Genomic DNA, 25,765 nt, shown 5'->3' with positions numbered 1-25,765 from the left:
GAAGTGGAAAGCTGAATGATGCTGTAGAAGAGGGATTTGGGGATCAGGCTGCAGATAACAATAAAGAACTGTTTTATGTCTCACCGCTTTATTTGTGCAAACGTGTATCACCATCATTGTGGTATCCTTCTGAGGACCAAGTTCATGTAGCACTTGGTTCTGCTCCAATCTGTGGCCGTGTTGTGCCATTAAAAAAAAAAAAAAAAAAAAAATCATCTTTATATCTGCACGTGCTAACTCCTTCCCAGGCTGGAGCCCAATTTGCGAGCGTTTTGTATTGGAGCCAGAGCACAGCACTGTAGCCTCTTCTTTTCTTTTAACTTGCTGGCAACTTGAGTTGTGATCCAAGCTGGCCCCTCCCCCTGCTGTAACCTGAAAAACTTGTAGCACCACTTGAAGCAAGAGGACACTTTCCCTGCCGGTCTTCAGGTGGGAAAGGTGCTGGCATCTAAATGACTCGTTCAGTGGTATCAGTAAAGGTGCATCAAGAATGCTGCTCATGCAGCTCTGCTCTGGTAACCATTCCCAACGCGTCTTGCCCCGCCACTATAATTAAGCTCGGTGGGCAGGGCAACACATCATGGGGTGTGGCTAGCAGAGCTGGCTGAGGCTGCTTAAGATTGCACCTTTACCGATACCGCTGGATGACTCGTTTAGATGACGGCAACCCTGACACCTAAGGATGGGGGAGAGAGAGTTGTCTCCTCCTTGCTTAGAGAGACTCTACAAGCTTTTCAGGTCACAGCAGTGGGAAGGGACAGCTCTGATCACAACACAAGTTGCCAGGCAGTAAAAAGAGGAGAGGGGGCAGGTCTGCTGTGCTCTGGCTCCCCTATAGGACGCTCACAAATTGGGCTTCAGCCTAGGGTGGAGCTACACTTGGCACATACAGACATAAAAATGATTTTATATTTATTTTACTGCACAACACAGCCACGGATTAGTGCTGAAGCAAGTGCTACATGAACTTGGTCCTCAGGGGGATTCCACAACGATTTGTGGCGATACTTCAAGTTTGCACTAATAAAGCGGTGAGACATTAATGTGATCTGCAGCCTGATCTCCAATCCAATTCACACTTCTTATACAGCATTATTCAGGTGAAGGGGAGGGGTCAGCTCTGATCACAACACAAGTTGCCAACCAGTAAAAATAGAAGAATATGTAGGGGCTACAGTGCTGTGCTCTGGCTCTACCATAGGACACTCATAAATTGGGCTTCAGCCTGGGAAGGAGCTACAGTCAGCACTTGCAGACCTAACATGTACCTTTTTTATTCTCCCCCTTGCTGTGGCAAATGATGGTACTTGTCTCCAGCACATGCCTGCTGCCACAGACGAGCACTGTTAGGCTTTATTCTTCTGCTAAGCAACGTGGTCCGAGAAGGGTGGAGCGCTGTCAGCTATGCTAGCTCAACAACCATTGCATGGATCATAACGGGTCCAAGTGTCTCATGCCCTCTGACCTCATGGGGGATTCTATTCAGTCTAGTGCAGAAAACGGATTTGAGGACAACGCAGGTGCTTTCAGGCCTCCCATGTTGCCTACAGTGAAATTTGCACTGTTGCTTGCGATCCTTGTATAGGATGAAATAAACTCTAAGATAAAGGAGGAGTTCAACCTATAATCTTCATTGCTTTCCTCTTTTCAGGTTCCACGCCAATCATGCACTCCGGCTCTCAGCCTCTCTACCTGACCCAGAATACCACATCCGGTATCGGCACCATGATGACCCAGCCCATGCTGCGGCCCATGCAAGTCATGCAGAACGCCAACCACTCCACCAACAACTCGATGACTGCACAGCCCATCTTCATCACAGCACAGGTGGGGGAGAAGACTGTGGCTTTTATCGCGACTTTGGTTTCTGACTTGGTGACTATAAATGTGGCTCTTAAAGTGCACCTTGCACTTAAATGTTTCCATAAAGAAGACCTAAAATGCTTCTTTGGTTCCCTGCATGCTCAGAAGAACAGTAACTTGAGTTGTGACTGGTTTCCACCATTATTTTTCCTTGCAGGGTTTTCCGGTTAGGAATGTCCGGCCGGTGCAGAACACGGTGAACGCAATGAATCAAGTAGGAATCGTTCTGAACGTTCAGCAGGGACAGACAGTCAGGCCTATCACCATCGTACCAGGTGAGAATATAATATATAACCTGGTCCTCCTTGGCACAAGCTGTCCCGGGCTGGTCCTCCTTGGCACAGGCCCTTTCTAAATTATTTTTTGTAATTTTTTATTTTTTTGTCAGCTCCAGGCACTCAGTTTATGAAGCAAGGAGTGGGCGTACCCCAGGTCTTCTCGCAAATGACCCAAGTCCGACCGAATACCAACGTCCCCGTGCGTCCCGCCACCAACACTTTCACCACGGTCATCCCGGCCACCCTTACTATAAGGAGCCCGGTGCCGCAGTCTCAGGCGCAGGTCAGCAAGCCGATCTCCAGCACGTCGACCACGCTGTCGCCCAGCCAGCCCATGCGACAGATCACGATGCAGCAGCCGATGCAGACGCTGACCATTCCGCAGAACCAGAACAATCCCGGCACCAACCCCAAACTAGGTAAGGAAAAGCACAAACGGGGCCTCTGGCAGCAGCTTGCCAGCCTTCCCATCGGGCCTCTGGCAGCAGCTTGCCAGCCTTCCCATCGGGCCTCTGGCAGCAGCTTGCCAGCCTTCCCATCGGGCCTCTGGCAGCAGCTTGCCAGCCTTCCCATCGGGCCTCTGGCAGCAGCTTGCCAGCCTTCCCATCGGGCCTCTGGCAGCAGCTTGCCAGCCTTCCCATCGGGCCTCTGGCAGCAGCTTGCCAGCCTTCCCATCGGGCCTCTGGCAGCAGCTTGCCAGCCTTCCCATCGGGCCTCTGGCAGCAGCTTGCCAGCCTTCCCATCGGGCCTCTGGCAGCAGCTTGCCAGCCTTCCCATCGGGCCTCTGGCAGCAGCTTGCCAGCCTTCCCATCGGGCCTCTGGCAGCAGCTTGCCAGCCTTCCCATCGGGCCTCTGGCAGCAGCTTGCCAGCCTTCCCATCGGGCCTCTGGCAGCAGCTTGCCAGCCTTCCCATCGGGCCTCTGGCAGCAGCTTGCCAGCCTTCCCATCGGGCCTCTGGCAGCAGCTTGCCAGCCTTCCCATCGGGCCTCTGGCAGCAGCTTGCCAGCCTTCCCATCGGGCCTCTGCCTCATGGAACATGTAGTTCCACAACAGTTGGAGGGCCACAGTTGCCCAACCCTAGACAAGAGTGACTCAGATTCCATCCACGGTGTCTTTCTCCCCTCCTGGTGGCTGAATAGATCAATGGAGGAGCTAAAGCAAGGTATGTGCTGCTGGGTTAGGGATACGATAAAGAGAACCTGTATAGATAAAGCACAGGTCCACAGTAAATTTTTCTGTGGGCTGGACACACATGTGAAATGATCCCTCTTGTTCTGTGCAGTGAGCATTGCCAGTTTTGTGGCGGTGAAGAGCACCGGTGAGACCAACGACGTGGTGAAGTTTGTCAACGCCATGAGCGGCTGCCAGACGACCACCCAGAATTCCACCCAGCTCATCTTCTCCAGCAGCATTGGCAATAACGGCACCGGCCCCAGCTTGGGCACAGTACAGAAGAGCATCCAGCTAGAGCCCATCGGGGTGACAGGTAGGTCTAAGCAAAATAGGACATTTGACTTGGGTCCCAACCAGGCCAGCCAGACACCCGTGACACGTCTCTCTCTCCTTTTACAGTATCGTCCCCATCTGTGACCCCGCAGGAAAATTTGGATAGAAAGCACTGCCCCAGATGTCAGACTTCCTTCCGAGTCATGGAAGCCCTTCGAGGACATATGTGTGTAAGTCCATACATAGAACGTTTGTAAAAGGACTACAATGCTGTGCTGCAGGCAGTCACCCCCCTTCAGTCCTCCGACCAGTGGGGGGTGCTGTGCTGCATACAGTCATCCTCCTCTAGTCCAGCATTCCATCTGCTTTATTAACACAACACTAAAAAGAAGACACACTCCATTATGAAACCTTGAATGAAAATTAGTTTTAATCCTTTTGGTGCATATGCTTCCCCACTCTCCCAACGCGTTTCGCTCTGTCAAGAACATAGTCGTACTCTATGGCTAAGCGCTTGTCAAAGTGAAATGCATTAGAGAGTGGTGGAGAAGTTCATGCACCGAAAGGATTAAAACCTTCTTTTTTTTTTTTTTTTATTACAAGGCTTTTGTAACTTTTAATCCTTTTTGGTGCATGGACTGTTCCACCCCACTTTTACGCATTCCACTTTGTCAGAAGTAGGGTTGCGCTGATGCCAATTTTTTTAAAATTGGCGTATATTCATTTGGTCAAGTATTCACCGAGTACTGAGACTTTGTGGTGCGATTTGCATCAATAGAAAAAAAGTCGAATGCAGTGCGATTCCTGTCTGAATCACATGCGTTTTCCCCCTCCCTCCCCCCACATCGCTTCTCTGTGTGTGTGTGTGTGTGTGTGTGTGTGTGTGTGTGTGTGTGTGGAAAGGGAAAAGCGCCCTCTAGTGGGCATCTTCAAAAAAGGTTAGAACTCGCAGTACATATCTGGCCACATGCAAAATAATCTACACGGGTGTCCCGGTCCGCTGATGATAGCAAATCACAGCCGCTGGAGGAGAAGTTCCGGGACCCCCGTGGGTGTAGGGCGGAAGTGATGTCAGCTTGGAGGCGGGACCGCCTCTATATCTCCTCCCAGCCCTTGTGAGCACCTCCAAGTGGCCGTGTTTTGCTATCATCAGCGGACCGGGACACCTATGTAGATTATTTTGCATGTGGCCAGATATGTAACTGAGTTGCAACAACTTTTTTTAAACTACACACACGGGAGCGATATGGGGGGGATCACACTGCATTCCTGTTCAATATCAGCATTCGATTCTTTTGCAGTGCAATTTGCGCCCATTTATTTTATATTGACATAAATTTGCACGGAAAGGTATCGGGAGCATTTGGGGGCATGTACCGATTTACTCACAAATGCTTGGTATCGGCACCCCGGTATTGGTTAGCCGTGTGCAGAACAAAAAAAATGTTTTATTTCAATCCAGTTATTTACATTTAACTCATTTAGTGAATTCTTATTCTAATTGATTTGCATTCGGATCGATTCAAATAGTTTTTCGAATTTTCCAAAGAGAATAAAATAGAATAGAAAAAAATAGAAAGGAATAGAAATTCTAACCTCTTCTGAAATTTGAATAGAATTTAAAAAAACAATAGAACAGAAATAGTATAACCATTTTACAAAATTCAAATAGAATCAATTTGAATAGAAAATAAAACAATAGAATGAATATAACCATCTTCCTATTATCTATTCAAATTTGATTTTATTTGAGTTTTGGGAAATGGTTATATTTTTTCTATTGTGTGTTTGTTTTTTTTTGTTTTTTTTAAATTCTATTCTATTTTTTTTATTTTATTCTATTTGAAATTCGCATTTCAGAAGGTGGTTATTTTCTTTCTATGTTCTATTTGTTTGTTATATTCCAGTCTGTTCTGTTATTTTCTATTCTATTTTGTTCTTTTTTTATTACTCTATTATATTATATTCTTTTTATTACTCTATTATTTACTCTATTATATTCTTTTCTATTCTCTTTGGAAACTGGAAAACTTTTCGAATTTCATCCGAATTTTTTTTTTTTTTTTTTCGTTATTTCGGATTCATTTAAATTTGGTACTATTTTGGATACATCCGAATTTCCAAAAAAGTAAAATTTAGTCCGAATTTAAATTTGGAACGAAACAAACCAGCACATGTCTAGTGTTGGTGCATCCCCTAGTCAAGAGCTTGGCTGTACGGCCAATCTCCGGGCAGGGCGAAACGCGTTAGTTCTGGGGTGGAGCAGTATTTGTGTATTGGAAGGATTAATTATTTATTTATTTTATTTATTTATTTCAGGTACTTATATAGCGCCGTCAATTTACGCAGCACTTTACATATACATTGTACATTCACATCAGTCCCTACCCTCAAGGGCTTACAATCTAAGGTCCCTAACTCACATTCATACATACTAGGGACAATTTAGACAGGATCCAATTAACCTACCAGCATGTCTTTGGAGTGTGGGAGGAAACCGGAGTACCCGGAGGAAACCCACGCAGGCACAGGGAGAACATGCAAACTCCAAGCAGGATTAATGCATTTGACTGTACCTGGCCACGCCCCTTTCATTGAATTTCAAGTCTTTTTCGATGATGGAGGCTCAGCATTACAGGTGGGCGTTACCTATGCTAAATGCCTGCTTGGGAACGCCCACTCCTCCCAGACTGACCCCACCCATCAGGGCGTTTTGATCTTTTTATTACTCTGCGCACCTTCCCTTTTTTTTTTTTTTTTTTTTTCTTTTTTGCTTTTTAGGATAGTACTGCTCTGCCCGTACTTCCTACCTGCTGCAGGTTCAATAAGATGCCAAGCGCTGTTGTGGCTCCTCCCACTCCCAATAAATCACACAGCCGTGAGAAGCTTTTATTGGCTCTGATAGAATGTATATCTAATAGAGCGAGAAATGATTGGTGGATTTATTCTGTGTCCCCCCCGTGTAGTACTGCTGTCCCGACCTCGTGGACTTCTCCAAAAAGGGCAACTTGGAATCCCAAATGATCCCTCAAGGGGCCAACTCTACCAGCCCAGACAAGCCCGCCACCGCCACCACCCCCGGCGGCATGACCTCCCAATCCGGCAAGACCCAGGACAGCGCCGCCGAGGACTCCTCGCAGGGCAAGCTCATCATGTTGGTGGACGACTTCTACTACGGCCGGGACGTTGGGCAGACTTACCAGATGCAAGGCGGGGCCAAGATGGCCACCACCTTCCGCTGTCCCCACTGCAACAAGAGGCTGAAGAACAACATCAGGTAGGGGGCAGCAAATACTGCGACCGTGGGGGGGAGGGGGTGGCCATGTTGTACGCTCTGCCTCGAGCGAGCGTTGGTGCTTTTTGTACTCTAACCATAAGCTTGGAAAGGGATTCTTCCCAGTAAGAGCTGTGATAACGCCCCACCCCCCTCCGAGGTAGTGATGCCAAATTTAACCACTTCCTGACCAGACCATTTTTTGCGATACGGCACTGTAAATTTGATGTCCTTCTCTTTTTTTTTTTTTTTTTTTTTTTTTCCACAAACTGAGATTTCTTTGGGTGGTATTTAATTACCTCTGCATTCTTTAAAACATCCAATAAAAAAAAGTAAAACACATTTCTTCATCAGTTTAGGTCAATATGTATTCTGCTATATATTTTTATGTTGTTATTATCATAATTAAAATAATTTTATATATTATTATATTTAATTATTTTATATAAAAAAATGAAACAAAAAAATATATAATATTATAATTATAGTATATATAAAAAATGTAAACTTTTCTTATTAATAATAAAATAAATATATATATATATATATATATATATATATATATATATATATATATATATATATATATATATATATATATATATATATATATATATATATTTTATATATATATTTTATATATATATATATATATTATATATTATATATAAATTTATTTATTTTTATTAGCAGAATGCCTATTGACCTAAACTGATGAAGAAATTTAGGTGTTTTTTTTTTTTGTTTTGTTTTTTAATTTTTTTATTTTTATTGGATGTTTTATAGCAGAAAGTAATGTTTTTATTATTGCAAAATTGACAGTGTTTCTTTTTTTCTCTTATTTATCACTGTGACCTTTCACGATATTGATCACATTTTTGAGATCCTGCTATACATGCTCATTGAGTGATAGCGCTGCACTTTATGTGTATTGATCATTATTGGGGGTGGGGCATTTTGCAGCATGTATATAATCTGGAGTTTCCTTTTTTTTTGTCTTCCTGGAAGGTTTATGAATCACATGAAGCACCACGTGGAGCTGGACCAGCAGAACGGAGAGGTGGACGGGCACACCACGTGCCAACACTGCTACCGCCAGTTCTCCACTCCCTTCCAGCTGCAGTGCCACCTGGAGAACGTCCACAGCTCCTACGAGTCCACCAGTGAGTACCCGCCACCACCCCCAGCCGCTGAGTGTCACCAGCGCCATCTTGTTTTTGGCGTTGGCAGCTGATCGAGACCGCCTGCTGCTGGTGGAGTTACTTATCTCTTCATCTTCTTCTTTTGCTTTTTGCAGCAAAGTGCAAGATTTGTGAATGGGCCTTTGACAGCGAACCTCTGTTCTTACAGCATATGAAGGACACCCACAAACCGGGAGAGATGCCCTACGTGTGCCAGGTCAGTCTGCGTGCTTTATAGGAGAATACTGGAGTTGGTGACCCCCCCCCCCCCCCCCTCCACCACACTACCCACATATATACCCACTGCTTCTGAGCTCCGGAAGGCAAGGGGTTGGGATCTGATGTCACACACTGCATGGCATAGAGCAGGGAACTGAGTGTACTCTGAGATCTGAGGGGAGGGAATGGACACACCATAGAAGGATGTGCTTTGTTCATTTTAATTTCAAAGGTTTACACTGTTAAAGTATAACTAAAGGGAAAACTTTTTTTTTTTTTTTTTTTTTTTTTTTTGGATAGAATGAGGAGGTATTAAAACCCCTGTCAGGTTTTTATTGCTGTCTGACACTGCTACACCGATCTAGGTAAAGAGTTTCAGACGGAGGATCTTTACCACGTGATCAGCCGTGTCCAATCACGACGTAACAGGAAGAGCTGTTGATCAGGTTTTCCTCACTAACGTCTGACAGACGCGAGTAGAGGAGAGCCGAACTGCTGCTCTCCTGACAGGGGGGAGTCTGTGCTGATTGTTTATCAGCGCAGCCCCCCCCTCGGATGCCCACACTGGACCACCAGGTATGTCACCCTACACCACCAGGGAAATGACAATCAGTGCCTATCAGTACCCAGCAGTGCCACCCATGAGAGCCCATCAGTGGCGCCGATCAATGCCCATCGGTGCCGCCTCATTGGTGCCACCGAAAAATCACTTATTTACAAAATCTTATAACAGAAACCAAAAACTTTTTTTTTTCAAAATTTTAGCTCCTTTTGTGCTAAACAAAATAAAAATAAAAAACGTAGAGGTGATGAAATACCACCAAAAAGCTCTATTTGTGGGAACAAAATGATAAAAATTCTGTATGGGTAAAGCGCTGAAACCTGAAAATTGGCCTGGGCAGGAAGGGGGGTGTAAGTGCCCGGTATCGAGGTGGGTAGCGAGCAGGGAAGCTGAGGCCGCGTGGGTAGCGAGCAGGGAAGCTGAGGCCGCGTGGGTAGCGAGCAGGGAAGCTGAGGCCGCGTGGGTAGCGAGCAGGGAAGCTGAGGCCGCGTGGGTAGCGAGCAGGGAAGCTGAGGCCGCATGGGTAGCGAGCAGGGAAGCTGAGGCCGCGTGGGTAGCGAGCAGGGAAGCTGGGGCCGCGTGGGTAGCGAGCAGGAAAGCGGAGGCTGCCTGCTTAACTGCTTCAATACTAAGCACTTTCACCCCCTTCCTGCCCAGGCCAATTCTCCTTCAATGATGGGCACTGCTGCGGCTGCACTGATAATCGGGGCACTGATAACTTGTACAGTCTCTCTCCTGTGAGAAGATACCACTGATTGGCTCTCCCCTCCTCACACTCTCTCTGTGAGGCGAGGAGAGCCGATAAACGGCACTTCCGTATTTACATACGACTGGCTGTGATTGGACAAAGCCAATCACATGGGTAAAGAGCGGCCTCATCGTCGCCTTACTAAGATCGGGGGTCGCGCCATGTTTCTCGGAGACAGGAGACCGACAGCCTATGACGGCGTAAAGAAAAGCCGGAGCGGCGTGTATTGCATTACATAGAAGGATTTTTTTGTAAAAAGTTACTCCGAGGTCAACTTGCGTGAGCAAACATGGCCGCCCACGTCTACAAATATAACAAATAATTATCGGTAGAATCTCCGACCATAGAACATAAAAACATGCTGGTATTGTTTGCATTCGGATGATTTTCCTGCTCATGTATGTTCCACTCCTCGGCGTGTCTTCCAGGTGTGTTCGTACCGCTCCTCCATCTACGCCGAGGTGGACACTCACTTCCGGCTTAACCACGAAGATACGCGCTACCTCCTCTGCGTCTACTGTCTGAAGGTGTTCAAAAATGGCAACGCCTTCCAGCAACACTTCATGCGTCATCAGGTAAGAAGCCCAAACTATGAATCCCCCCCCCCTTTTTTTTTTTTTTTTTTTTTTGATGTTCAAGGTGGACCTCTCAGGATTGTCATATGTTCCCAAATTCTTCACCTCTCAACCTATTTTTCATTTGAAGCCTCACTTCAGGGAGGTGGCCGGTCTCCTGCTGCGGGGGAAAGGTGGCCCGTCTCCTGCTGCGGGGGAAAGGTGGCCCGTCTCCTGCTGCGGGGGAAAGGTGGCCCGTCTCCTGCTGCGGGGGAAAGGTGGCCCGTCTCCTGCTGCTGGGAAGCTGCTGTTCCGATCAATGGGCGGTACTACTATAATATAGCAGGAACTTCCTGCCTGTTTCTTATAATCTCCGCCCCCCCCCCCTTGTGCCATCTAATCCACTTCGGACTGGAAGGGAACAGTGGGGGGCAGTACTATTATAACACAACAGGAGCTTCCTGCCTGTCTTTGCTTGCTAAGCTCCGCCCACCACAGTGATGTCATATAATCCACTCCGGACTGGAAGGGAACAGTGGGTGGTACTATTAGAACAGGAACTTCCTGCCTGTCTTTGCTAAGCTCCACCCACCACTGTGACATATAAGCCACTCTAGACTGGAAGGGAACAGTGGGCGGTACCATTCCAATAAAACATGAACTTGTTGCTTAGAAATCTCCGCCCACCCCCTTGCATTATCTGATTTCCCTTGTGGACCTGCCCAATGCATGCCCACAATTGTCACTACCATCCCCAACATGATGGGTTTGTGTAGTTCCTTGTTGCTCGTGGAAGGAGAGGAAATAATGTGCGGTGCCTTGGAGTACCCTCCCACTTAACCTGGCCATACTAGGAAATACAACACTGATGACATCAAAGGTGCCTTCTTTATAAATTTACACTTCTAATACTAAAAAGCCGCTTCCCTGCAGCAGGAAATGGCCGCTTCCCTGCAGTAGGACACAGTTGAGTCTAGGCTTCAATAAATCTTGTTGATTAACAAGATCAGGGGGGATTAGGACTGGAAAGCGTAGGTGCAAGGGAGGGACACGGCCGCTTCCCTGCAGCAGGACATAGTTGAATCTAAGCTTCAATAAATCTTGTGGAAGAGGCACTGACCCTGACAAGAGCAGGGGGGATTAGGACTGGAAAGCGTAGGTGCAAGGAAAGGACACGGCTGCTTCCCTGCAGCAGGACACACAGCTGAATCTAAGCTCTAATAAGGTCAGTGCCTCTTCCACAAGATTTATTGAAGCTTAGATTCAACTGTGTGTCCTGCTGCAGGGAAGCGGCCATGTCCCTTCTTCGCACCTACGCTTTCCAGTCCTAATCCCCCACCCCCCTGCTCTTGTAATAAGGTCAGTTTCTCTTCCACAAGATTTTTTTACAAGAGCAAGGGGGGGGGGATTAGAACTGGAAAGCGTAGGTGCAAGGAAAGGACACGGCCGCTTCCCTGCAGCCGGAGACACGGCCGCTTCCCTGCAGCCGGAGACACGGCCGCTTCCCTGCAGCCAAGCATGTTTGAATCTAAGGGGGGGGGGATTAGGACTGGAAAATGTAGGTGCGAGGAAGAAAGGTTTGTGTAGCGCTTGTATCGCCTCTGTTTTTTTTTAAATGAGTACGTTGTTTTAATGTCTTTTTTGGGGTGTTTTTTTTTTTTCTTCTCTTCCCTTCTTATACTCGGCACAAGCAGAAGAACGTCTATCACTGTAATAAATGCCGCCTTCAGTTCCTGTTCGCCAAGGACAAGATTGAACATAAGCTGCAGCACCACAAAACCTTCCGCAAGCCTCGTCAGCTGGAGGGGCTGAAGCCCGGGACAAAGGTGAGGCGCGGGAAGTGACGTCGGGGCAGCGTTTGTCCCACTGCGCGGTACGACATGCTGATCGCTCCGTTCTCTCTTCTTTTTTTTTTTTGCAGGTGACCATCCGAGCCTCTCGAGGACCTCCCAGGAATTCTATGACCACCGCAGACCCCCCGATGATGATGATGCCGCCACCGCCGGATACGACACCCCAGACTATTCGTCATCCTGTTGACACCTTGCCAATCATAGCATTCCCCAACCGGTTAGTTACTGGCTGATTTTTTTTTTTTTTTTTTTTTTCCCCCATCATCCTCTAGATTATAACGGTCACTTGCTATTGGTTTGCTCTCTGGCAAACGTCCTCTTGCTGCAAGCCGTGTCTAGAAACCGGTGAATGTTCTCCACTGCGGTATAAAAATTTGGCTCGTGGATAAAATGATCGCAAGAAATATAAAAATGTCAGTGCATTTTATTTTTTGGATATTCACCCCTTTCCGCTGGCAGAGCGTAGAATGCTCGGGGGCAATTTCCCCCATGGGCTTTCCCGCTCACTGATTGGCTGTCACAGTGATCTTGTGATTGGGACAGCTTGCCTACTGGATGGCTCAAATCGTGTTCAGTGAAGACTTTTAACTGCTTTAGGACCGGCCTCCGTGTCTCTCCCTACGGCGGCACAGTGGCCCTCTCCTGTGCGAATCGCCGTAAGGTGTATGGTGGCTCGCGCAACGCTCAGTTGCCTGGAGCGTGGTGGCGCGCACGCTGTGGGAGCATGCCCGCGGGGTCGGCAAGACTCCGGCGGCCCACGATTGCCTTGTACGCAGGCAGAACGGGGGGATACCTATGTGAACAAGGCATTTCCTCGTGGTGACAAGGAACCATTGGGAGCAGTGATCTGTCGTGTCCCAGTAAGCCCATCCCCCCCCCCCCCCACAGTTGAACACACTTAACCCCTTGATCGCCCCCTAGTGTTAACCCCTACCCTGCCAGTGACTTTTGTACAGTAATCGGTGGCTATTTTTTAAGCTCTGATCGCTGTATAAATGCCAATGGTCCCAAAAAAGTCTCAAGAGTCCGATCTGCCTGCCGAAATGTCGCAGTCCCGCTAAAAATCGCTGATCACCGCCATTCCTAGTAAAAAAATGCCATAGATCTTTTCCCTATTTTGTAGACGCTATAACTTATATACTATAAACTGCTCTGCTCATACCCTCGTGTGCGTGGTTTTTTTTTTTTTCGGTTTTGTTTGTTTTTGTTATTGTTTTTGTTCGTTTTTTTGTTTTTTATAACAAACATGTCATACTTACCTCCACTGTGCAGTTCATTTTGCACAGAGTGGCCCCGATCCTCGTCTTCTTGGGTCCCCCGGTGGGGAGGGGGCACTCGTGGCTCCTCCTCGCATCGTATAACCCCCTTGGAGAAGCGCTCTCCCGGGGTGGGTTGCCTTGCAGGCGCGCTCCCGAGTCCAGCATTTGTGTCCATAGACACAGGATGCATTAAGGTGAAAAAACAGGAGTGTTACAACCCCTTTTAATGGAAAGGCAGTGAGTCATTTGTAAGAGGGTGGGTGGTGACCTAGTTTTTATAGGGGGGGGGGGCACAGCAAGCCGTTTTAAGCGAGGGAGGGGGCAGGTTTTTGTCTTGATATTTGAATGGTGCGGTTACTAACGTTTTGGGGGTAAAATTCCTATTCCAGGGTTTTGGAGGAGAAGCAAACCTGTCTGGAGTGCAACTTTGATGTCCCCGATTTCCACAACCACTTCCCCACCTACGTACACTGTTCTCTCTGCCGCTACGCCACCTGCTGCTCCCGCGCCTACGCCAATCACATGATCAAGTAAGTGGTGTGCAGACTGAGGAGAGTCCATCTCATGTCGGACTCGAGGACAAAACCTACCACCCTGCCTGGTTTAGGAGATATTTAACTCGCCTCTTCCTCTATTTTCCAGTAACCACGTTCCCCGGAAAAGTCCGAAATATCGTTCGCTGTTCAAAAGTAGCAAACCCAGGTAAGTAAACCTTTTTACAGCCGAACCCCACCACTCCACTGCTGTCACCTATAGGCCGCTAATGGTAAATGTCTTCCTTTTCCCCCCAGTGAGGAGCTGGTGATGACGTGCGCATCCTGCCCCTTCATGACGCGAATTGGTGACGCCATGGCGAAACATCTGGTCTTCAACCCGTTACATGGCTACATCACCGTCATGTCTACAAGTGAGTGCCGGGCAACTGGGAGGGGGACATTGGAGTGTAAGTTCTTCTGGTACAGAGACTCATGTGATCGGCTCAGTGATCTCTTTACAGCACTGCGTATATGTCAGAGTTATATAACTGTATAATGATAATAGTGTATGACTGTGGGGGGAGGGGACATTAGAGTGTAAGCTCCTCTGGTACAGAGACTGATATGACTGGCTCAGTGATCTCTGTACAGCGCTGCGTATATGTCAGAGTTATATAAATGTATAATAATAATGAGTTGATTTTTCTGTTTTCTCTGCAGATACCTCACCAGATGTCTCATGGTAAATTATTTTCTTTCTCTTCTCTGTAGAGTTTGTGTTGGTAGTAGTTTTACTTTTTTAACATTTTATTAGTTTTAATGACCTTTTCACAACCTTGTAGCGGGGACTCGCCAAGGGGGTAGGCTGAGTCGGCTGCCATGAGCTTTTCAACAGTGGGGGGGTGCCAGATAGGAGGGTAGGCTGAGGAGTCGGCTGCCATGAGCACTTCAACAGTTGGGGGGGGCGCCAGATAGGGGGGAAGGCTGAAGAGTCGGCTGCCATGAGCACTTTAGGGGGGGGGGGGGGGGGGCTGAGAAGTTGGCTGCCATGAGCACTTCAGCAGTTGGAGGGTACCAGATAGGGAGGAAGGCTGAGAAGTCAGCTGCCATAAGCACTTTAGCAGTTGGAGGGTACCAGATAGGGGGGAAGGCTGGGAGTCGTCTGCCATGAGCACTTCAGCAGTTGGGGGGGTACCAGATAGTTGGTACTTGTATTCTATGCTGCTGAGGGTAGTTCACAGCTCCTGAAGGGGGAGGGCGCACTTTTTAACATTGGGCGGTTAAGGTAGTTGTCCCGGGACTGGTCCCTTTCCTTGCACGGTTGCAATATGGTGCACTTACACGTTCTGTGTTCCTCCCCCGCAGGGTCCTCGGACCTTCGGAGAATAGGGTTGAAGCCGCCGCCGCCAGTCCTCTGGATGAAGATAAACGCAAACCGGACCCCAAGGTGGTGTTGCCGGCCTCTGAGAACTCAGAGTTTGTGGATGTGGAGGGGCTAGAGGAGACGGGGGAGCCAGAAGAAGTAGAGGAGCCTGAGAACGAAAACCTGGACACCGGCAAGGAGGAGCAGATCAGCATCAAGAAGCTGCGAGTGATGCTGTACGCTCTGTGTAGCGGCATCCAACTGGCGGCCGAGCATTTCCACAACTCACCGAGTCGCATCCGGTGGTGGCTGCAGAGATTTCAGGCGGCTCAGGAGGAGAATCCGGATGCCTCGTCCGAGGAGAAGTATTTGAGCACTGAGGCCGAGGACAGACTCGCGGAATGGGTCCTGCTCCAGCGAGAGCAACAGCAGCCGGTCAATGAGGAGACTCTCTTCCAGAAGGCTACTAAGATCGGACGCTCGCTCGAAGGAGGCTTCAAAATCTCCTACGAATGGGCGGTGGGGTTCATGCTGCGGCACAAGCTAAGCACGCACTCCAAAGCTGCCGTAGTAAACCGCCTGCCCAGGGAACTGGAGGACAGTGCCCAGACTTTCATCAGCTTTGTACAAAAGCAGATCCACAACCAGGACCTCCCGTTGTCCATGATCGCCGCCGTTGATGAAATCTCGCTCTTTCTTGACCTGGAGCTGCTCGGTGGCGAAGAGAGGAGAGAGTGCGCGCTGCAGACTGTGGGCGCTGGCGAGCCTTGGTGCGACATCGTGCTTACCATCTTGGCCGACGGCAGCCTGTTGCCAACGTTGGTGTGCCTTCGGGGCAACTCGACGTGCGCGGTAGACGTTCCCGAAACAATCATATATGAAGCTAGAGAAGATGGCCTGAGTGAAGATGAGGTGATGGAACTCTGGTCGTCTCGGGTTTGGCAGAAACACGTGGAATTGCCCAACAAAGGCATGGCGGTGATAGACTGTCACAGGTCGCACATGTCTGACGAGGTCCTGGCCCTCCTGAGCTCCACTTGCACGCTACCCGCGGTGGTCCCGGCCGGTTGCAGCACCAAGATCCAACCAATCCACGTGTGCATCAAGAGCGCAGTCACCAGCTTCCTTCACAAGAAGTGGGGGGAGCGGGCTCGGGCCAAAACCAGCTGCAGCCCGGAGACGGTGCTACGACTGGTCATCAGCTGGATGATGGAGGTCCTGGGCGTCATCAGCGATAATCCAGAACTGGTCCAGCAGTCCTTCCTGGTGGCCAGCGTCCTGCCTGGGACCGACGGGGCCACCTACTCCAGCAAACGCAACGCCAAGATGCAGGAGGAGCTCATCAACCTCCTGGAGGGCGAGCTGAGGCTGAACGAGGACGAAGACACCGACAGCTGCAACGACAGCCAGCCCGAGGAGCTCGCCGACCCCGAGGCCCTCCAGCATCTGTTCGAGGAAGAGAGCGACGTCGAGTCCTTCTACGGCTTCGATGACTCCGACCTATAGAACCGCACAGCTGTTCTCCTCCCTCCCCCCCACCAGAAAGGTTTGTATCGGGCTTAACATTCCACCTTCTGATGAGGTTCAGGAACTCAAGTCTACCTTACGATGAGGTTCAGGAACTTTGCATACTGTTGTTGTAGCACCCCCCCCCCCACCCCAAATTTTTTGGTTTTAACCTTCCTGGACCTGTACAGAAAACCGCTACCTCCCCCATCACCCCTGTACAGCGAGATCAACTTGGACGTTTGACTTTGTTTTTAAAAAAAAAAAGACGAACCAAATTTTCCTCATCCAGTCTTCACCCTGGATTGCAGATTGGATTGTGATGGACCTGGACTTTGGTGAAGGGGGGGCCCTACGGGTTACGCTAACTGACTTGACTGTAGTACCGAAAAAAATTGAAAAAAAAAAAAAAAAGTGGTTTACATTTTGGTTACAAAGGAAAAAAAGAAAAAAATTACAGGTAAATAGTGCAATCCAGTTTTCATTGACGGTTCTGTTTTGAGAGCCTTGTTTATAGCTGGGGAGGTCCGCTCAGAAAAGGACCACAGTGCTTCTGACACTGCCAGCTCTGTCACTACATATTACAATTTTTTATTTTTATTTTCTCTTTTTGGGTTTTTTTTTTTTTCTCCTTCATCCTCTTCTGTCTTGAGAGATGGTATGTTGCCGCCTGGTGACCCCATGAACTTTACTAGGGCATAGTCTGTAAATTTATGAAGTTATATAGCGTGTACATAATAATGAAATTGCAGAATAAAGGCAGGCACGAGGCGAGTCTGTGTTTTTATTAGAAATAAGATGTGAATTTTTTTTTTGTTTGTTTTTTTTTTTTTCGATCTCTATATAAAGTGTTCTGTTACAATTGCCCTCTACTGTATGTTTTTCACTTTTTACAGTGTCAGGTACTAAGATTTAAAAAAAAAAAAAATGCATTTTAATTGATCATATGATGGCCCTGTACAGATGTGGACACTTATGAATTTGGATTTTAGTTGTTTTTTTTTTTTTTGTTTTTGTTTTTGTTTTTTTGGTTCCTGTCCCACTTGCCTGATCATGTGTCGCCCTCACAAAAGATATTTTTTGTAAAATAGATTTTCTTTTTTTTTTTTTTTGTGTTCATCTTGTAATCCCCAAAACCCCCCACCCCACAGCTTTCCTCCAGTTTTGTGCAGTTTAGATCAGCCGTGACTCTATCAAGTGCACGGCTTGGCGTACCCTAAGAGGTGGCGCTGTGACCCCACATACACACACCCACCAAGAGGCGGCTGTGGCTTCTTAACATTTTTTTGAAGGACATTTGGGTCTTGTATTTTTAGAGGCGGGTTATGGGCCAGTTCTACCGCTGCTACGAAACGTTGGTTCCTTGTGCCGGGGCTTGTCGTTCCCGAAGCAGCGGGAGATCCCGGACGTGCCTGTCTTTTGATTCGGGAGAGGGGGTTCTGCACAGAGTTGGATGTAAGATGGGTAATGATGTAAAATACAGAGAATTAGACACCACAGTGTGAGACTGATTGGAGAAAAGCATGGGACATCTAGATTTTTAAATGCGTTTTATTTCCAATAAAATAGTATAAAATGACGTCTCTTGTGTTGCCTCACTTGTTGTTACACCTCCATCACCCAAACAACAGAACCTTTGTATTGCCCCTTTAACCACGTGACCTCTGGGATATTTTAGCCACACCACCTTGGCCAGGGCACTGCACTACTGTAAACTGGCAATTGCGTGGTCATACAATGCTGTACCCAAAAAAAAAATTCACACAGAGCTTTCTTTTAGTGGTATTTATTACTACTGGGCTTTTTCATTTTTTTTTTAATCTCCTCTTTTTAAGTGGGAGAACTCGCACAATTGGTGGCTGACTATATACTTTTTTTGCCTCACTGTATATATTTAAAAAAATAAATACAAAATTATATATATATATAATTTTGTATTTATTTTTTTAAATATATACAGTGGGGCAAAAAAAGTATTTTTAGTCAGCCACCAATTGTGCAAGTTCTCCCACTTAAAAAGATGAGAGAGTCCTGTAATTGTCGTCATAGGTATACCTCAACTATGAGAGACAAAATGTGGAAACAAATACATTCGCATTGTCTGATTTTTGAAAGAATTTATTTGCAAATTATGGTGGAAAATAAGTATTTGGTCAATATCAAAAGTTCATCTCAATACTTATATATCCTTTGTTGGCAATGACAGAGGTCAAACATTTTCTGTAAGTCTTCACAAGGTTGTCACACACTGTTGCCGGTATGTTGGCCCATTCCTCCATGCAGATCTCCTCTAGAGAAGTGATGTTTTGGGGATGTCGCTGGGCAACACAGACTTTCAACTCCCAAAGGTTTTCTATGGGGTTGAGATCTGGAGACTGGCTAGGCCACTCCAGGACCTTGAAATGCTTCTTACGAAGCCACTCCTTCATTGCCCGGGCTGTGTGTTTGGGATCATTGTCATGCTGAAAGACCCAGCCACGTTTCATCTTCAATGCCCTTTGCTGATGGGAGGAGGTTTGCACTCAATATCTCACAATACATGGCCCCATTCATTCGTTCATGTACACGAGTCCGTCGTCCTGTTCCCTTTGCAGAGAAACAGCCCCAAAGCATGATGTTGCCACCCCCATGCTTCACAGTAGGTATGGTGTTCTTTGGTTGCAACTCTGCATTCTCTCTCCTCCAAACACGACGAATTTTGTTTCTACCAAACAGCTGGAATGGGCCACAAGACCATCGCCAAGCAGCATAGGGAGAAGGTGACAACAGTTGGTGCAATTATTCGCAAATGGAAGAAACACAATATAACTGTCCATCTCCCTCGGTCTGGGGCTCCATGCGAGATCTCACCTCCGTGGAGTTTCAATGATCAATGAGGAATCAGCCCAGAACTACACGGGAGAATCTTGTCAGTGATCTCAGCTGGGACCATAGTCACCAAGAAAACAATTGGTAACACACTACGCCGTGAAGGACTGAAATCCTGCAGCGCCCGCAAGGTCCTCCTGCTCAGAAAACCACATGGACAGGCCTGTCTGATGTTTACTAATGAACATCTGAATGATTCAGAGGAGAACTGGGGGAAAGTGTTGTGATCAGAAGAGACCAAAATCCAGCTCTTTGGCATCAACTCAACTCGCCGTGTTTGGAGGAGGAGAAATGCTGCCTATGACCCCAAGAACACCATCCCAACCGTCATACATGGAGGTGGAAACATTATACTATGGGGGTGTTTTTCTGCTAAGGGGACAGGACAACATCACTGCCTCAAAGGGACGATGGACGGGGGCCGTGTACCATCAAATCTTAGGTGAGAACCTCCTTCCCTCAGCCAGGGCATTGAAAATGGGTTGCGGATGGGTAATCCAGCATGACAATGTCCCAAAACACACGACCAAGGCAACAAAAGAGTGGCTCAAGAAGAAGCACATTAAGGTCCTGGAGTGGCCTAGCCAGTCTCCAGACCTTAATCCTATAGAAAATATGTGGAGGGAGCTGAAGGTTCGAGTTACCAAACATCAGCCTGGAAACCTTAATGACTTGGAGAGGATCTGCAAAGAGGACAAAATCCCTCCTGAGATGTGTGCAAACCTGGTGGCCAACTACAAGAAACGTCTGATCTCTGTGATTGTCAACAAGGGTTTTGCACCCAAGTACCAAGTCATGTTTTGTGAAGGGGTCAAATACTCATTTCCCTCATTAAAATGCAAATCAATTTATAACTTTTTTTTTTTAAATACGTTTTTTTTTCTGGATATTTTTTTTTGTTTTTTTGTTCTGTCTCTCACTGTTATCATAAACCGACCAATAAAATTATAGACTGATCGTCAGTGGGCAAACGTACAAAATCAGCAGCCGATCAAATGCTTTTTTCCCCTCACTGTACATGTCTTTTTGGTAAAAAAAAAAAATCCCAAAACTGTATATTTAGTTTATGTAAAAGTCATAGAGTCTACGAACTATGATATATTCAGTGCCTTGAAAAAGTATTCATACCCCTTGAAATTCTCCACATCTTGTCATGTTACAACCAAAAACGTAAATGTATTTTTATTGGGATTTTATGGGATAGACCAACACAAAGTGGCACATAATTGTGAAGTGGAAGGAAAATGATAAATGATACAAATAAATATGTGAAAAGTATGGGGGGGGGGGGGGGGCGCATTTGTATGGCGCCCCCCGGAGTCAATACTTTGTAGAACCCCCTTTCTCTACAATTACAGCTGCAAGTCTTTTTGGGGATGTCTCTACCAGCTTTGCACATCTAGAGAGGACATTTCTGCTCATTCTTCTTTGTAAAATATCTCAAGCTCTGTCAGATTGGATGGAGAGCGTCTGTGAACAGCAATTTTCAAGTCTTGCCACAGATTCTCAATGTGATTTAGGTCTGGACTGTGACTGGGCCATTCTAACACATGAATATGCTTTGATCTAAACCATTCCATTGTAGCTCTGGCTGGATGTTTAGGGTCGTTGTCCTGCTGGAAGGTGAAGTTGTGCCCCAGTCTAAAGCCCCATACACACGATCGGATTTTCCGACGGGAAATGTTCGATGACAGTCGGTGTTGTCGGTAAATCCAACCATTTGTACGCTCCATCAGACAATTGTCGGACTTTCCGCCAACAAATGTTAGCTAGCAGATTTTCAAATTTTCCGCAGACAAATGTCTGTTGTCGGATTTTCCAAGTGTGTGTACACAAGTCCGTTGGACAAAAGTCCAAAGTACAAACACGCATGCTTGAAAGCAAGGACAAGCCGGAAGCAGTCGGTCTTGTAAACTAGCTTTCGTAATGGAGAATTAACATTCGTGACGTGGCAATAATGGGAAAATAATGAAGCTGCTTTGCTGGTGATACTGATGAAGTTATTGCAAACAAATTTTCAAAGGCTTTTTTTCTAGTGATATCAAGAATAATATTATTTATGCTTTTTTTTTTTATTTGTGCAAGTTACCACAACACCATTATCCCGTAGTTTTTAAGATCAAGATACAACTATGTTGGTGTCCCTTGTCTATTTTACGTTGTATTTTTTTAAAATGTAACTGCCTACTCCCAAACTGTCATTTGAAGTAAAACACAAAGCCAAGTATTATTCTACACAATTTTTTTTTTTATTGTGCATTAAAAAAAATAAAACAAATAAACTAAGACATGCTATCTGGTAATAGAACTTAAATGAAAAGCGCGAATCAACACTCGCCAAACTTCTACTAAAGCGAAATTAGCAGAAGGAGCCTAAACGGTGGTGCTAAAGAGCTTAAAAACCACGTAGTACGTCACTACGTCCGTAATTGTTGGCCAACAATTGTGTGACCGTGTGTAGGCAAGACAAGTTTGGGCCAACGCCCTTCGGACAAAATTCCACGGTTTTGTTGGCCAACAATCCGATCATGTATACGAGGCATAAGTCTTTTGTAGATCCTAACAGGTTTTCTTCTAAGATTGTCCTGTATTTGTCTCCATCCATCTTCCCATCAACTCTGACCAGCTTCCCTGTCCCTGCTGAAGAAAAGCATCCCCACCACATGATGCTGCCACCACCATGTTTCAAGGTGGGGACGGTGTGTTCAGGGTGATGTTCAGTGTTAGTTTTCCCCACGCAGTGTTTTGCTTTTAGGCCAAAAAGTTAAATTTTGGTCTCTTCTGACCAAATCACCTTCTTCCACATGTTTGCTGTGTCCCCCACATGGCTTCTCGCAAACTACAAACAGGACTTCTTATGACTTTCTTTCACCAATGTCTTTCTTCTTGTCACTCTTCCATAAAGGACAGATTTGTGGAGAACACGACTAATAGTTGTCCTGTGGACAGATTCTCCCACCTGAGCTGTGGATCTCTGCAGCTCCTCCAGAGTTACCATGGACCTCTTGGCTCTTCTCTGATGAATGCTCTCCTTGCCCGGCCGGTCAGTTTAGGTGGATGGCCATGTCTTGGTAGGTTTGCAGTTGTGCCATACTCTTCATTTTCCGATGATGGATTGAACAGAGCTCCGTGAGATGTTCAAAGCTTGGGAGATTTTTTTTTATAACCTAACCCTGCTTTATACTTCTCCACAACTTTATCCCTGACCTGTCTGGTGTGTTCCTTGGCCTTCATGATGCTGTTTCTTCACTAAGGTTCTCTAACAAACCTCTGAGGGCTTCACAGAACAGCTGTATTTATACTGAGATTAAATGACACACAGGTGGACTTTTTACTAATTAGGTCACTTCTGAAGGCAATTGGTTTCACTAGATTTTAGTTAGGGGTATCAGAGTAAAGGGGGCTGAATACAAATGCCCCTCCCCCACACTTTTCATATATATTTATTTATATAATTTATCATTTTCCTTCCACTTCACAATTATGTACCACTTTGTGTTAGTCTATCACATAAAATCCCAATAAAATACATTTACAGTTTTGGTTTAAACATGACAAAATGTGAAACATTTAAAAGGTATGAATACTTAAAACAAAAGATACTTTCATCAGAGTAGTTCAGTGACCTCATAGTATAGCACTGTACTGCTCGGGGGGAGGAGAATAGGGTTTTTTTTTTTTTTTTACACTGCTGTTACAGTGACGATCACTGTAACAGCAATGTTTTGAACTGTAATGAATGGGTTACTTTCATAACAGCTGTGATTTACTCTTTTATGTAGTGACTGGCCTACAGCTAGTACGCGGTACAGGGTGCTGTGATTGGCCCACGTTACCATGTGATAGCTGCTTGCATCTTTAAAACACCTGGGTGCAGGGGGTGGTGTTCCAGAGATACAAGCTGGAGTTTGCCTTCCTGCCCCTGCTTAGTTTCTCATCTCCAACCTTCCTAGCTCACTTTACGGATTAGTAGATCTCCACCGCGCCTTATTCATGGATCTACATGTCATAGCCCCAGTTCCTGTGACCAAACGGTTTTGGGGGTTTTAAATCTGTTCGACGTTCCCAAAAGGAGAGCATGGAATCCACCAAATCAGTCAATGTATCCATTCACCAGGGAGACCTGGTTGGATGATTACCTTCAGGTCCTTCCAGCAAATCATACATTTTGCCGGGTGGCGTCCAGTAGTACCAATGTGTGGCGCTGCCCTTTGGTTTCTCATGTGCACCTTGTGTAATCTCTAAGGTGCTGTCCCAGTATTAGCCCTGCTGAACTCTCGTGCCTTCCACATTGTAGGATACATGGAAGATCTCCTGTTGAGGGAACATAGCGGCGGGGGCTCTGACAGACATATCTTGTCTAAACCAGGGGTCCCCAAACATTCTAAAAAAAAGGTCCATTTTACTCTCCTTCAGGCTTTAAGGGGGGTTCAGACTGTGGGCAGTGGGAGGAATAACGTCCCATTGTTGGTATTCAAGGGATGAATGGTGCCCCATCATTGGTGTCAGTAGAAGGAATAGTGCCCCATCATTGGTGTCAGTGGGAGGAATAGTTCCCCATCATTGGTGCCAGTGGGAGAAACAGTGCCCTATCATTGGTGCCAGTGAGAGGAACAGTGCCCCATCATTGGTGCCAGTGGGAGGAATAGTGCCCCATCATTGATGTCAGTGGGAGAAATAGTGCCCCATCATTGGTGTTAGTGGATGGATAGAATGGGGCCAGATAAGGGCAAGTAAAGGTCCACATCTGGGCAGCAGTTTGGAGACCACTGGTCTAGACATTATGGCAATTCAGATGAACCTTGAGCCTTCAGAAACCATCACCGGCTCTGATTTAGTGTTTGGAGTATCTGGGTATGGTCCTGGACACAGATCAGGCCAGTGCTTCTTCCACAAGAGAAAATTCATCCTCTGGTCTGATTGGAACTGATACAGGAGTCCTACTCTCCACTTTTCCATGAGTCCTTTGCCTGATGGTAGCCTCCTTCAAGGCAGTTCATTTGCCCAGTTTCACTCAAAACCTCTGCAACCCAACATTCAGGCCAATTTTGTTGGTCACCGAGGACTGGGTGCTCCTGTGCCTCAAGGATCTGGCTCTGGTGTTGGAAGTCTTTCTTTTCTGTATTTTGTAGGATCCATGGCAGATGTCAGCTTATTGGGCTGGGGTGGGCACCCTGTCAGTTGCCGGGGACTTGGTCTTCAGAGTAGTCTCATCTCCCGATTTGGCTGTCTCTAAAATGTTAGACCATCCTACCAATCCAGATTCAGACAATGGCATGATGGGCACCAGAAGTCTGTATGTGGCAAGAGAGGTAGATTGGATCCTGTCCTGAGTATACCTTCATGTTTCAGTCTTGTCAGCCCTGTGCATTCCAGGCTTGGACAATTGACTGGCAGATTTCTTTAGTTGGCAGCGCTTGGATCCAGGGGAGTGGTCCGATCATCCTAAGGTCTTCCAGGACCTGTGCCGCAGAGAGACACCAGCGTGGACCTCCAGGGCATTGTAGTCTCTGGTTTCTTATGCTGCTAAAAGCTAGGATGTTTACTTCCCACAAGGTCTATCATCTGACATGAATGCATGGAATACTTAAGTTGGGGTGATTCTTGGAATTTCTCCATAGGACAGAACGTCTCCTTCCTACAGTTGGGTCTGGTCAGTGTTTGGCAGTCAGAAAATACAAGGGTCAGGTTTCCGATCTTTCTATTCTGTTTCAGATACCATTGGCCTCTCAGTCCTTGATTAAGACCTTAAGCCCGGTTTCACACATGTGCGGTGCGAATTGAAGCTCAGGTTTCACTGGGGAGATAAAAATCTGTTCAAAGGAATCACTGCGTTTTAGCTCAGGATCAGTGAGCAGGGAGAGGGGGAGGTGTATTGAAGAGAAGGAGAAAATCCATGTTCAGAACGCAATGCATCTGCAAAGCAGATGCGTTCCAATAGAAGATAAGGGGCTCGTAATTCGCACCGCAATGCCCAGAAAATGCACATGTTTTTTGTGCATTGCGCAGTGCGAATGCAACGCACATATGTGAACCAGATGCATTCATATGAATGTATTTTAAAATGTCCTGCGAATTGGATGCGGTGTAAGCCGCATCTAATTCACATAGGTGTGAACCCGGGCTAATACAGGGGCTTTCTCTGACTTTTACTGGGTGGTATCAATTATGATGTACTTCAGAAACCAAACCACCTTTTGAATCTGTTAGAGATATTTTTCCCTATTCTCACCCACCAGGTGGTGCTTCTTGTGGTCGTTACCTCTTCGAGAAGAGTTTATGAACTTGGCGGCCTTATCCTACAAGGGACCCTTC

The 25,765-nt window shown here is 46.6% G+C and overlaps 1 protein-coding gene across 2 annotated transcripts in view; it reads left to right on the top strand.

The window, feature by feature from the left end:
* POGZ (pogo transposable element derived with ZNF domain) overlaps positions 1-18,161 on the top strand; it is a 36,894-nt gene extending 18,733 nt beyond the window's left edge. Inside the window, exons 5-20 of one of the 2 annotated variants that reach the window (XM_073609167.1) lie at positions 1,652-1,827; positions 2,021-2,138; positions 2,252-2,560; positions 3,424-3,627; positions 3,714-3,817; positions 6,554-6,864; positions 7,870-8,024; positions 8,159-8,259; positions 10,000-10,146; positions 11,820-11,951; positions 12,047-12,195; positions 13,627-13,767; positions 13,880-13,939; positions 14,029-14,144; positions 14,434-14,455; positions 15,079-18,161. In XM_073609167.1, the coding sequence (XP_073465268.1) occupies positions 1,652-1,827; positions 2,021-2,138; positions 2,252-2,560; positions 3,424-3,627; positions 3,714-3,817; positions 6,554-6,864; positions 7,870-8,024; positions 8,159-8,259; positions 10,000-10,146; positions 11,820-11,951; positions 12,047-12,195; positions 13,627-13,767; positions 13,880-13,939; positions 14,029-14,144; positions 14,434-14,455; positions 15,079-16,582 (3,749 nt within the window). In that variant the 3' untranslated portion in view covers positions 16,583-18,161. Of the gene's footprint in view, positions 1-1,651; positions 1,828-2,020; positions 2,139-2,251; positions 2,561-3,423; positions 3,628-3,713; positions 3,818-6,553; positions 6,865-7,869; positions 8,025-8,158; positions 8,260-9,999; positions 10,147-11,816; positions 11,952-12,046; positions 12,196-13,626; positions 13,768-13,879; positions 13,940-14,028; positions 14,145-14,433; positions 14,456-15,078 lie in introns of both variants that reach the window. The other variant, XM_073609166.1, reaches the window with a different exon arrangement.
* Positions 18,162-25,765: the final 7,604 nt, after the last annotated feature.

This window comes from Aquarana catesbeiana, linkage group LG13, assembly GCF_042186555.1.
Source record: "Aquarana catesbeiana isolate 2022-GZ linkage group LG13, ASM4218655v1, whole genome shotgun sequence".
Classification (NCBI taxonomy): domain Eukaryota; kingdom Metazoa; phylum Chordata; class Amphibia; order Anura; family Ranidae; genus Aquarana; species Aquarana catesbeiana.
The sequence above is the reverse complement of the archived record's forward strand: the minus strand, read 5'-3'. Positions and strand labels throughout refer to the sequence as shown.